This window comes from Amphiura filiformis, chromosome 4 (assembly GCF_039555335.1).
Source record: "Amphiura filiformis chromosome 4, Afil_fr2py, whole genome shotgun sequence".
Lineage (NCBI taxonomy): Eukaryota > Metazoa > Echinodermata > Ophiuroidea > Amphilepidida > Amphiuridae > Amphiura > Amphiura filiformis.
The window spans coordinates 65989688-66002263 of NC_092631.1; the positions used below are offsets into that span (position 1 = coordinate 65989688).

The following is a 12576-nucleotide window of genomic DNA, read 5'->3' on the forward strand; positions in this document are numbered from 1 at the left end:
GCTTTCCACACTCTTCTAAAGGCTTGTATAAAAATAAAAATGTACACAAATATTTGCTTACTCTGTTAATATATGAACAAAACTTGAAATTAGTGAAATTAAAAACAAGCCCAATCTGTTGAAATTTTAGGTTAAAAATTAATCACAGAAACTCCCCTTTGACAGTAATGGATGAATAGATTGGTAGCTGGATGCAGGGTGCTGAGGCAAGTGTACATAGTCATTTATTTGGATGACATGTTTTAAGGAGTATTAAATCTTTTCTTAGAAAAGATAATTATTAGGTGTATATGAAAACTATACACCTGTTTTATGTCAGATGGACTTTCCAGGTAGGTCATTTTGTCTCTCCCTCTCCTTGGAAGAGGCTAAATGACCTTAAAATTAACCTAAAGCTTGACAAATCTGAAAAATGTTGCAAAATTAAATTTCACAAAATGTCAGTTAAAATCAATCTACTTTGGCTAAAAATTGGTGTTTTATTTGCAAACAGCTAAAAAACACAAAACGCAAAATCTGAATTGTTCGGGCCTGTATGACTGGGTTTTCTTGTTGCCTTGTCCCTCTTTAAAATAGAAATGTTTTAAAAGTTTCTATAATTACAGATGACAACGGTCAAAAGCAGCAATTGAAATGTATCTTGTAATGTAAGTTTAATTTTCAATTTGTAATATATAGTTTTGTATATAATGTATATATTTGTGTATATTCTCAGTCATCCAGGTAAATAAAATATCAAGTTGATTTAATTAAAATCTAGTCAACTGGACTTACTATTTATTGACTGGCGACGTTTCGCATCCTATCCTGGATGCTTCCACAAGCCGTCTGATTTTTCGGCGGCGATTGGTCAGTGACCCGTGACGGGGTCACAGAACTGAGACGTCGAGGGATCTTTTGGATTGCAGAACTGTAGGCCCCCGCCAAGTTGAATCGCGGTGGTTTGAAAGAGGTGTGAAAGAGGCTGTTTATGTGAAGCGGGAGGAGCCATCTCTGAACAGAGGAGGAGGTCTACGCCACAACTTGGCGGGGGCCTACAGTTCTGCAATCCAACAGATCCCTCGACGTCTCAGTTCTGTGACCCCGTCACGGGTCACTGACCAATCGCCGCCGAAAATCAGACGGCTTGAGGAAGCATCCAGGATAGGATGTGAAACGTCGCCAGTCAATAAATAGTAAGTCCAGTTGACTAGATTTTAATTAAATCAACTTGATATATAATGTATAGCTTTGTATATTAAGCTTTTTGTTTTGTTTGTTGCTAAAAGTGTACCCAGATTATGTTTCCAGTGCAATTTTTACAGTACTTAGTACATTGCATATGGTACCGCAAGTTAGCAATTATATTTTAAACTGTAAAATTGATTTGTAAATATTAAGATTATTTGGGAAACTTTGATAATTCGTAAAAATAAAAATGAATACAAATGAAAGATGTGTCTCTAATCTGTTGGTAAAGTTATTAATAGCGTTGATGACGTCAGACCTGATTGGTATATTCGTCTCAGGTCAGACCTGAGGGAGTTTGGACTCCCTAAAGATGTTGCCAATTATCAAAGATGTTGGCAATCAAATTCAGATTTGTTTTCCAATCCAATACTCTACCCATTAAGGGGGTACTACACCCCTGCCCAATTGTGTGCCTATTTTTGCATTTTTCTTAAACATTATAGCGCATTGGTGACAAGTAAGATATGTATATTATAGGGGCAAGGACTACAACTACTGCACTGGAAATTTTATTGCAGCACAGACAACAGTTGTGGAGTTACAATCAAAAATGAGGGAAACCCAATATTTGATCAATAAATCAATAACTACTTGCCTCGAGTTGCTGAATTTTCAGTGCAGTAGTTGTAGTCCTTGCCCCTATAATATACATATCTTACTTGTCACCAATGCGCTATAATTGTTGAGAAAAATGCAAAAATAGGCACAAAATTGGCCAGGGGTGTAGTACCCCCTTAAGTTGCCACCGCCGGGAATTGAACCAATGACAAGTACCTGAACCAGTAATTAATTGATGCAATTAATATTTCATTCATTCAATCATTGGTCGTTTGATTCGAGCCCCCAATCACTGCATAGACTACTGTATTATTTATACCTTTTAGAGTACTCTGATGGTTTTGTCCCGTCCCAGGATTTGCCATGAATGCATTATCTAACAAAATTCAAGTACCGTTCTACTCCCGCGGGTCCGTTTCCTTTCACACAAAACGAAAGTTTCAACAGTCGGTCAAACAGTCAAATATTGGCGTTTTGAAAATGAATATTGTATCTTTTCAATACCATTTTCCCCAAGTGGGTAAATGCATTCTCAAGTTCATAGTTCTTAATCCAATTCAATTGCATTTGTGTTTTTCCTCGGATTTTTAGCTGCCCGGCTAAGTCAAGGCTTGACTTTTTCAACTGTGTTTGAAGATGCCTGATTGTGATTTTACTGTTAGTTTTCCTAAATGAATCAAGCCAATCACATTTCATTCTGTGGCATTACAAATCCATTATATGTCATTTGGTTGTATGCTGCCGCAGATAATATTTAATAAGTAGCATTGATGCCATATATTTTCAGTCTACGCAATGGAGAAGACTTTGATACCGGTTGAGTCTGCCACTGCTAGAGTCCCGTATTGAGTAAAAGTCGGCATCCGTGGATTATTTAGTCCTGCAACGCATACACAGCTTGATCGGAACATTCTACCAGGAGGCCCACGTATTTGATGCACTCTTACCTCACCGGTAGTTCTGCCATCATTACCTCGTCGTTGATGACAGGTGTAAATTCTCCCCGTTGAGTCACAGCATAAACCACCTGTCGCAGGATTCCGTAGCCTGAAGTAGCACAGAATTTCGAACTTGTGACAATCTATGATGTTAAGAACTTGAGCTTTAGAGTCCAGCAAGAGTAGATGTCCATTTGAGCCTTCGTGTGTGAGAGCATGGGGTATCATATGATCCATCTGGAGACTGATGCTTTGAGTTGCAGTCACCGCTTGTTTACTTAGCGTTAGGATATACAGAGTGCTGTTAGCTATATCCGTTACTATAACGTGTTTCTGATCTGCTATGATGCAGTTCAAATCGCAAGACTGCGATTTTGATGGCGTTGCTGTGAACTTGGAACTCTCGCCAAAGACATAAAGATCTTTTGTGCCGCAGACGACAACAAAAAGTCCTTCTTCAGTGACTGCAAATCGACGCCCTTCAGTTTCTAGTACAATATCTCGTTTGAAAGCCATATCGCCTTCACCAGCGTATATCATGATACGTTTGAATTGGCGAGATAAAACAGCCAGATCACCATTTGGACAGGAAGTGATGTCAATTGGATCGAGATCTTCTCCAAATTTGGTGATAAGTGTAACCACACTTCCTAAGCCGATATTGGATTGAAATCCAGTGTCGTTACTGTAGCTAACGAAATCTGAAGGAACTCCGAACGCATCGGGTGGATCTGGTCCTGTTGACAACAATTCCTCAACTTTAGTCGAAAGAGTCGAAAAAAGAGCCAAGACTTCGTCATCATTTACATCATCGGTCATGTTCTTGATTAGCTCGTATGCATTTTCGGCTTGTTTTCTAGTATTTTCACATTTGCTTCTCGCTTCTGTTATCCTCTGTTCTTTCTCTTTCTTACAAGCATACACCAAATTCAACAACCGTTGCTTTTCTTCAGAAATTCTGTCAGTCATTAGCATAGCAGTTGCTTGAATCTGATTAGCAACGTCAGTTATTTGGGTTTTTACTTGCTCTTGGAGTACGTCTAAGTTTTCGCCAGATTCTTTAAAAGTTTGACGTACTTTGATCAGATCATCCATCATACCTAGAAGTCGTTCCTGGCGTTCAGCAGATGCGCTAGAAAGCTCGGCGTGTTTGTGTTCCGGACTTGGGTGCTGCACTACAGTGCATCGTTGACAGATAAGCTCCTCGCAAGTTACACAATAGAACGCTATTTTCTCATCTGGATGATGTACACACTCCTGGATTCGTCTTCCAACTTTTGTCTTTACCTTTCCATCTTTCAAATCTTGTAACAAAGATACAGTGTGATCTTTTGTAGTTGTAAACCGATCGTGAGCATTCTTGCAATCTTTGCAGATAAATTGACTGCAATCTTGACAGAAAGCAACGGCTTCGCTACCTTCATCACAACAACTACAATGAATGGGAAATTCTTCTTTCTTCTCCAACTTTTCCTGCAATTCTACGTCTTCTATCAGACTTCTGAGAGGAAAATTGAGCTTCAATTTGTTCACGTCACCTCCAGGAACCTTGGTGGATTGACGACATGTGGGACATTTGATTGTTTTGGTTCCTTTGGGAGCATAATTGATGAGGCATTGAGTGCAGAAGCTGTGCAGACATTGCAGGATTTTAGGACTCTTGTATCGCTCGGTGCAGATGGCACATTCCAGATGAAGACGACTTATTTCTTCCAGTAAGGAATCACCCATGATGACACATCAGTCATTCAGTTAATTTGCGTTATAATCTGGAAAAGAATAAAAATGGGTTTAACAAATATTAATACTTCAATTGTCAGGACTCTGACCACCATGATTTGAAACGTTATTAACGTGTTGGTTTGGCTTAAAACGTTTAAATAACGTTTAAATGTCGGGTAATATAAAGGTCGTGAAAACATTTTTACCCGCATTTTTAAAACTTTTAATATGAAAAAACACTACCGACTATTTTTTATTGTAAAATATTGGCAAACGTATTTGGTAAATATTGTGTCAACTATGTTAGAGAATGTTTTACAAACTACACCAAGTTATCGAAAATGTTTTTTGCATTTTAGTAAAACATTGTATAGGCCTATACCGTTTGCATAACCCGACATTTAAATGTTTTCTGTAAAACGTTTTGTGTTTGCTGGGAAGGACCTAGCGCAGAAAATGCACAAAATGCATTAAACGTGGACGAATGCTACTTATATTATAAGGAATCTACAAATTATAAGGTACAGCTTATCTGCTTATGTCGTTTCGGTCTTTTCCAGAATCACAAAAACGCTAGAAAACTGACTGGGTAAAGCTCGTTTTACAGCCTGTAAGCTCATACATTGTGAACCTGGCATTTTAATTTTAGAAATGGGATGTTGTGTTTCCACGTGGAATATTATCTTATTCATAATTAATCTATCAATCAGTAGTATATGGTAGTATATCCAAATGGCAAATTGGTTCACACATTTTGGTGGTGCAGTTTTTATCTCAGTGGAATCCTGGCTATGTAGGTCAGTCAAATTAAGAAAAATAAGGGGTTAACCCACCAATATTTGCAACAGAATCCATTTAATCACCATAATCACCATTCATTTTAGAAAAGCATATTAGGCCTAAATAACACGTCAAAAGTCCCCAAAAATGCAAATAGTTTAAGGTGCCAAATTCAGAGGGCGAATCTTGTTGTTGTTGTTTTTGTTTTGTTTTGTTTTTGGGTTTTTTTTTTGGGGGGGGGGGTTAAACCATACCAATGTATTGTTCTCATTATATGGATTCAAAAAAATATAGTTTAACGAGTTTCCGACATAGTTCTTGAGTTATAGGCAAAACGATCAAAGGTTAAATTTTGGGACCCATTATTGAAATATGCTTCAAATTGAAATTAATATTGAAATATTAATCTAACTGGTCTCATTGTTCCTTTGGCAAAAATAAATCAAAATGAGGAAGGTTGCAATGTTTTGGATGTTTTGTTATATATGTATTACATCACAAAATAGGTCAAGGTCAACACGGCTTAATGGAATTTGATATTCTTTGCCATGTTACCAATGTAATAAACCACCCGAGATAGCAAAGTAACATGAGACCATTAGATCAAAATCAGAGAATTCTTTCAATTTTTGTCTCCTGTCAATGCTATGGAATCCAAATTTTGACATTTAACCTGTTCCCCTACAACTCAAGAAATGTACATCGGAGATAGTTCAAACTATACTTTTTCTGAATTCTCATGACGAGAGGAATACATTGGTATTAGTTTTAAACAAGATTTAACTAAATTTGAAATTTCACCACTGCATAAGCGGCCATTTTGGATTTATGCAAATTATGCACTGTTCCACTGCTTGGATTTTTGGGGCCCAGTTTTGATATGTTTTTGTGTGAGCTTTTGGGAGATGGATGCATGTTGCAAATGGATTCTGTTGCAATCAGTGGTGGGTGATTTTTTAATTTGACTTGCCTAATGCGCGCTATGTCAAGAACATGAAGAAGACTAGAAAAACGTTAGATAATCCGCTTCCCACGACATCTTGATGCATTTGTTCTTAGTGCACACCCGGGAGTACATGATCTCTATTTGAAACCCACGATCTCCATTTGAAACTCTGTAAATGCTCAGAGTGGATCTAGTGCAAGGAATCTTAAGGGACAGCAAATCCAAAAATAAATCAAACCTGGCTTTAATGTGTTGGCAAGATGACATTTTGGATCAATATGAATTCAAAGAATTTTGCGGCGCGGCATGAAATCTGTCCTGGATACACGCAATTCGATTTTCTCCCCACTATAATGATTCTTTTTGAAAAATATGTATTTCCTTGCCTTTTCAACCAAATTTCATCAAAATTTATAGCTTTCCTAGTTAAAATTTTCGGTTCTTCTACTAGTGCTTAACGAAATATTGTGCGTGGGCTTTGTTGTTGTGTTTGTTGTTTATTTTTGCTTGCTTGTTTTGTTTTGTTTTTTGTTGTTGTTTTTTAATATTAATTGGTTGTCTAGATGTTCTTCACGCTATTATAATTATTCTTTTCGCAAAATATTCGTTCCTTGCCTTCTCCACCAAATTTCGTCAAGATTTATAGCTTAAAGCACGGTGGCCCAATGCATGGTTAGGGCGCGAGCATCACAATCAAACGTTTGCAGGTTCGAACCCCACGACGGTAATTGTGTTGCATCCTCGGGCAAGACGGTTTAAAAAAAAAATCCATCCAGGTGTAAAATGGGGAGCTTCTGGGGTTAATCTAAGTCCACTAAGAGTAGGCCTACCTGCCCATACCGTCAGTTAAGGCCTTGTTTTGAAGCGGAAATGATTCTGATATATCCTATAAGGGAAGAAGTGCACCAAAAAGCTATTTTTTAACTAAACATGCTAGGAACTTAATACTTGGTATAAATGACACTTGAGACCAAAAAATCAGAAAAATGCACACAAAAAAACTCATTTGCATATGTAATTCGTGGCCATCTTGTATTTTAGGTGTCGGGTTTCAAAATAGAACCGGAACGCAACCGTAGATGCTATAGAGATGGAATAAAAAGTATGTGAACCAAAAAGTCTACTCTTTAACCTCACCTCAAATGACAATGAAATATGGCCATAAATGGGTGTTTTTTGCTGCACTTCTTCCCTTAAAGCCATATTATAACATTTGCCGAGGAGAACGCCCTCAAAAAAATTTAAAATTCAGGTTTTTACACGATTGTAATGTACTTTAGTAAACAAAGATTCTCTGCAAAAATCAAGACTTTAGGTGCTGTAGTGTTACCAAAATCCGAGATTTTGAATAAACCACCGGAACCGTCGTTTTATTATTACGATAGAAGTAAATTCCGATTTTCTTTGCTTTACCTCACTTGTTCGGCTCAAAATTAAAAGGGGACACATCTGACAGTAAATGCTAACATTTTATTAAACTTGAAATGAATACTAATCTATTTTTAAGGAAATGTTATAATATAGCTTTAAATGGCAGCGGTTGAAGTGTGTTGGTACTTGGGTGTAGCGCACGCTGTATCACCGACATTTATTTATGTTTTCTTTTAACCAGTTTTAAATATTGGAGATATTATAATTCAATTTTATTGAAGCTTATGGAACGTACAGTCTGCATTTATGATGAAACTCTCTTACGACATTGGGTTATTCCAGTTAAAACCATGCATTACACCCCCAGCAAATACAAAAACCTGAAAAACGTTTTAAACAAGTTATAGTTTGGGTTTTGGTTTAGGTAAAAACGTTTTAATAACATTAGAATGTCGGGTTATATGAAAGTTATGGAAACGTTTTAAAACGTTTTGTTTGAAAACACACTACAGCAATATTTTAAAAATGCAAACATTTTTTGCCAAATATTTTGTCAACATTTAAATACCATTATGTTAAAATATTTGCAGTAGGTTATCACAAAATATTTTTTAATATTATGAAAACGTTTTATGCCCCTTAGGCCTATATAACCCGACATTTAAAGGTTTTCTGCCAACCTTTTATAACCTTTTGCAAAAAAACGTAGAAGGCGTTTTGTGTTTGCTGGGCCTTCATCTCCAACACAGGGGGTGTAGATTTCAACTGGAGTCATCCATTCAGGTAATCCCATTTGAAATTGATGTCTTCCATAGGGGTGTATGGATTCAACTGGAATAGCCCATTTACAGGTTGATGTCCTTGTTTCCATTTCTCTCACGTCATAAGTTGAGATACCTTACATGTCAATGGACCCATGAGCTTTTCGCCAATAAAATTGACTGGGCTTTTAATGTTGATGCAACCGGCCACAATTCCACGAGGACTGGAAAGTGATAAGCGCTTATGTGTTCCATCCGCATCACATCTATCGTTAATTAAAGGCATTGACTTGATGTCAACTTGAAAACACTTTACTAAAGTGTTTTCGTTGTTGTTTGAGGGTGAATGTTTACTATTTAGATGATTTTATTTGAGATTCTTCCCCAATGGTACATATTAAGCAAATGCGATAAGCATCCCAATTCATGACAGCAACATTTAGCTCCTTTTCATACTGAGCTTTACTTTTATTTTTATTTACCTGTAAAGATTGAAAGTAAGCTTTTAATAAAATCACAGCAATTAGAGAGATTGCGATTTGCAAATGTATGTATCGAACGCCAGTGAAATCTATTCAAAATTACCATCATGTGAGGGGAATTTGAATAGATTGCACGCGGGAGTTCGATATGTGCGTTTGAAAATCGCAATTTTTCAAAGACAAATCACTAAAGAGGGTTAATAAAAGTCAACAAACAATTATTTATAAAATAATCTTCTTTTTCTTTTAAGTGCTTTGATAAGTACTTCGGGTATCACGACCAATAACTCATAGTTTATTTTATTTTTTCATTATGTTTATAGGCCTAAATGTTTATAATACATTTTGTATTTCTCTTACAATCCGGTCTGGACATGTTTTAGGAAAGGTCACAATTATAGTTTCCTTGGGAGCATTGTTAAAGCGGAAATTCGTTTAATTATTTTCCTTTAAAATAATGGAAAAACTAAATGTAGATCCATACCCAGGAAAACGTACATTGCAATCAATCAAACTTGTCTCAATATATGATTATGATTACATGCACTTTGATTGAAATGATATTCTATCGTGTTCTTAGTTAACCATCTAAATGATGATGATGATCATCATATGATGATGATCATCATCATCATTACACAAAACCATAGCGATAGTGTACGTGTAAACGTAGATCCATGCACAGGAAAACGTACATTGCTATCAAACTTGTCTCTATATCTATAGTAGTAACGCTCCCTACCGGAACCGGGCGTGTAGGAATTTGTGATGTGCGAGTGGGTTTTTTAGTAGTCTTGCATGAGGTGTTTCAACACTGCCGTTTTGAAGTTGGTAGTATCATGAATTTGAATTATTGAGTAGGCCTTATCATCATCATCATCGCCATCATTAGGCCTATACAAAACCACATAATAACGATAGTGTAAATGTAGATCCATGCACAGGAAAAGAAACATTACTATAATTATATCAAGCTTGTATTGATATGATTATGATCATTAATTGAAATGACATGGAATATATATATATCGCAATCATCATGTAGTTATCATCATCGACGTCGTCATCATCATTACACAAAACCCCACAGCGATAGTTTTTAAATGTAAATTCATGCACAGGAAAACACATTAGGCCTACAATTTATTTGTGATCATGAATTTGTACAATCTGACAGCTTCGTCATCAATTTGTTTTTATCCCAAGAATTAGGACTGAATCAGTCGGTATCGCCATTTGATCATTCAACATTGAAAAAATGTATCTGATTCCATTCCACACGTGTACCTTAAAAGAGACCCACGCTAATGGTTTAAATGTAGCTTATCCAATAATGCTGTTTATGACCTGGACAACAGGAGTGATGACGCATCATGCTACTGTGTTACACGTGCACGCTTATTTTATGCCTAGCTCGTTCCGTTGAACATTCTGTGCATTCGATATTCTTATACAAAATGTAATTTAATGTGCAATGAATATTCCAAGTATAGTCTCCATCATTTTGTAATAGAGTATTTTTGCCAAATGTCACCACTTAAAGCCATAATGTACGATTTCCTTCAAGTTTGAATTTTGTTATTCTTTACCTAAAATGTTGAAATAATATATTTGATAACTGCCGAGAAGGGTTTCTGTTCATGTTTAGCTGCAATAATATAACAAGGTATATAAAGTAAAATAAACCGCACTAGTCATTTTGGCCGTTTAAGATGGAGTTATATCATGTATAATGAGGAACTTAAAGTAAATTATGACTTGAGTCGAAATTACTCTACAAACACAATACATATACAATTGGCTGATTCCATATTTAGGAGCAAGTTGGGACATGTGTATAAACATTACAAATATGCCCAAATATTAGGGCTGAAAAAAATTATCCAATTTCATATTACAAGATCGTACATTAGGCCTATGGCTTTATATAGATATGTAGCCCTATTTATATATACTCAGCAAGCATGTATGAATATATATATTTATATATAGCCTACTCAGCAAGCATATATGAATAACACATGCTACACTGCACATGAATATTTTCAGATATAGTTAAAACAGCAATTTAATGAACCCGTTTATTACAAATATAAATGGTTTTAAATTAGTCACTACTTACATCAGTTGTGTTATTTGTAGACAGAAATGACAAGCGTCCATCTCATATTACCATCAGTGTGTTGTGAGCTGTCAGTACAAATTACATCGTTGTCTATGTCTGTCTACAGGTATGCTGTCTACTGAAGATAGCACGTCGCTGCATACGACGACTTCTGGTCACACCACCGAGTAACGCTATCTGTTGCACTGGTGTTTCTAGGTTGTAATTGGTCGATTGAAATGTCAATCTCTTAACGATTGATGATAGTAATCAATCTAAATAGATTAAAAAATAGATTGAAATGTTTTTTGTTTTCACTCTAACTCTCTTTGTAGACTGATTTCACTATCTAATCAAGTGTTACTCCGTATACTGCCCAATGACGTGTGTTATGTTTGGAATGAGAGTTCAAACTGTTTTAGAGTGAACATTTACAATCTTTTTTCACTGGAAAGGACTTGTCCCTAATTTGGGTTGAAAGGTTGAAAAAACAACGAAAATCAATAATTTCTACTCAGTCGAAAAAGATTTGCCCCTAACTTTAATCGCTAAAAGATTGTAAAAGAGATACAAGACACATTTTACTATTTTAATCAACTAGTACATTTTAATTTATTATTATTTTTTTATATTTCAATGTTTATAACTTTTATTCATTTCAGCAAACAAATTAAGAAAATCAACAACAAATCACAAAAAAGCAGCAAGAATTAGAAATATTAGTACAAAGTTATGCAGTCACACTATACATTCTAAGTTACATAATAAAATAACCATATCAGTCCCAAAATAAATAATACAGTTACACATTCCTAAACAATACAAGCTAAAACTGAAACTAATATCAAAGCTATATAAAGCTCCGAAAGACCCTTGATTTTGATCATTTCAGCTCTAAAAGCCCCAAAAATTGCTCATTCCTCATATTTCTTGTTTTTTCAGGCGATTTTCAACCAAAAAGCCAAGAAAGACCCTTGATTTTGACTTTTCGCAGCTCCAAAAGACCCCATTTTACTTGTTCACAGCCCGGTTCACAGCTCCGAAAGACCCCCTTTTACCGGTACGCCGTCAGCTCCCAAAGACCCACCACCTCAAAATTCCGGGGGAGCATACCCACCAAATTTTTTTGATGTGCCCCCCCGGGCACTTGACATCAATGTTTATCAACAAAGGCGAGGGATTGGTCTTTCGATATGCTCGAACGAACCGCTTGACTGTTCAATGGCTTTCTTGTACTAGCCTATATGAAATATGGTGGGAGATTTAAAATACACATGCCCTGAGCAAACTACGATGCGCACGCACACTGCAGGGCAAAGAACAATGGAAAGTGCCACAATGCGTGCGCATACTGCCGGGCAATGACGTCACATGTCAAGTGGTCTATACGATGCAAGTGTGCAAGTGACGTCACGATGCTATGTAATATGTGATAGGAGTATCATTCTTAGTGAGAAACATGTTTTTTGGCCATAATGACCTTGACATGACCTTTGAGCCAAACATTTTCACGTAACATTTATGGCACCCCAATGGTCATAGTAACCAAATGTGGTCAAAATCGACAAACTCATATGGCTATGATGGCTTATTATACGATTGATAGAAGAACCTGACAGAAAGAGAACCTTAAAGTATAAAAGAAATGTTCCACAATAAACATGATAAAGATTCAACTGGTACT

At 36.2% G+C, this 12576-nt stretch overlaps 1 protein-coding gene across 1 annotated transcript; it reads right to left on the minus strand.

Annotated features, from left to right (window-relative positions):
* Window positions 1-1616: 1616 nt before the first annotated feature.
* LOC140151221 (E3 ubiquitin-protein ligase TRIM56-like) lies at window positions 1617-11031 on the minus strand. Its single transcript, XM_072173484.1, has 2 exons — window positions 10911-11031; window positions 1617-4495 (listed from the first exon to the last, which is right to left on the minus strand). Exon 2 carries the CDS (start codon window positions 4455-4457, stop codon window positions 2577-2579), a length of 1881 nt encoding a protein of 626 aa, XP_072029585.1. The 5' UTR covers window positions 4458-4495; window positions 10911-11031; the 3' UTR covers window positions 1617-2576.
* Window positions 11032-12576: the final 1545 nt, after the last annotated feature.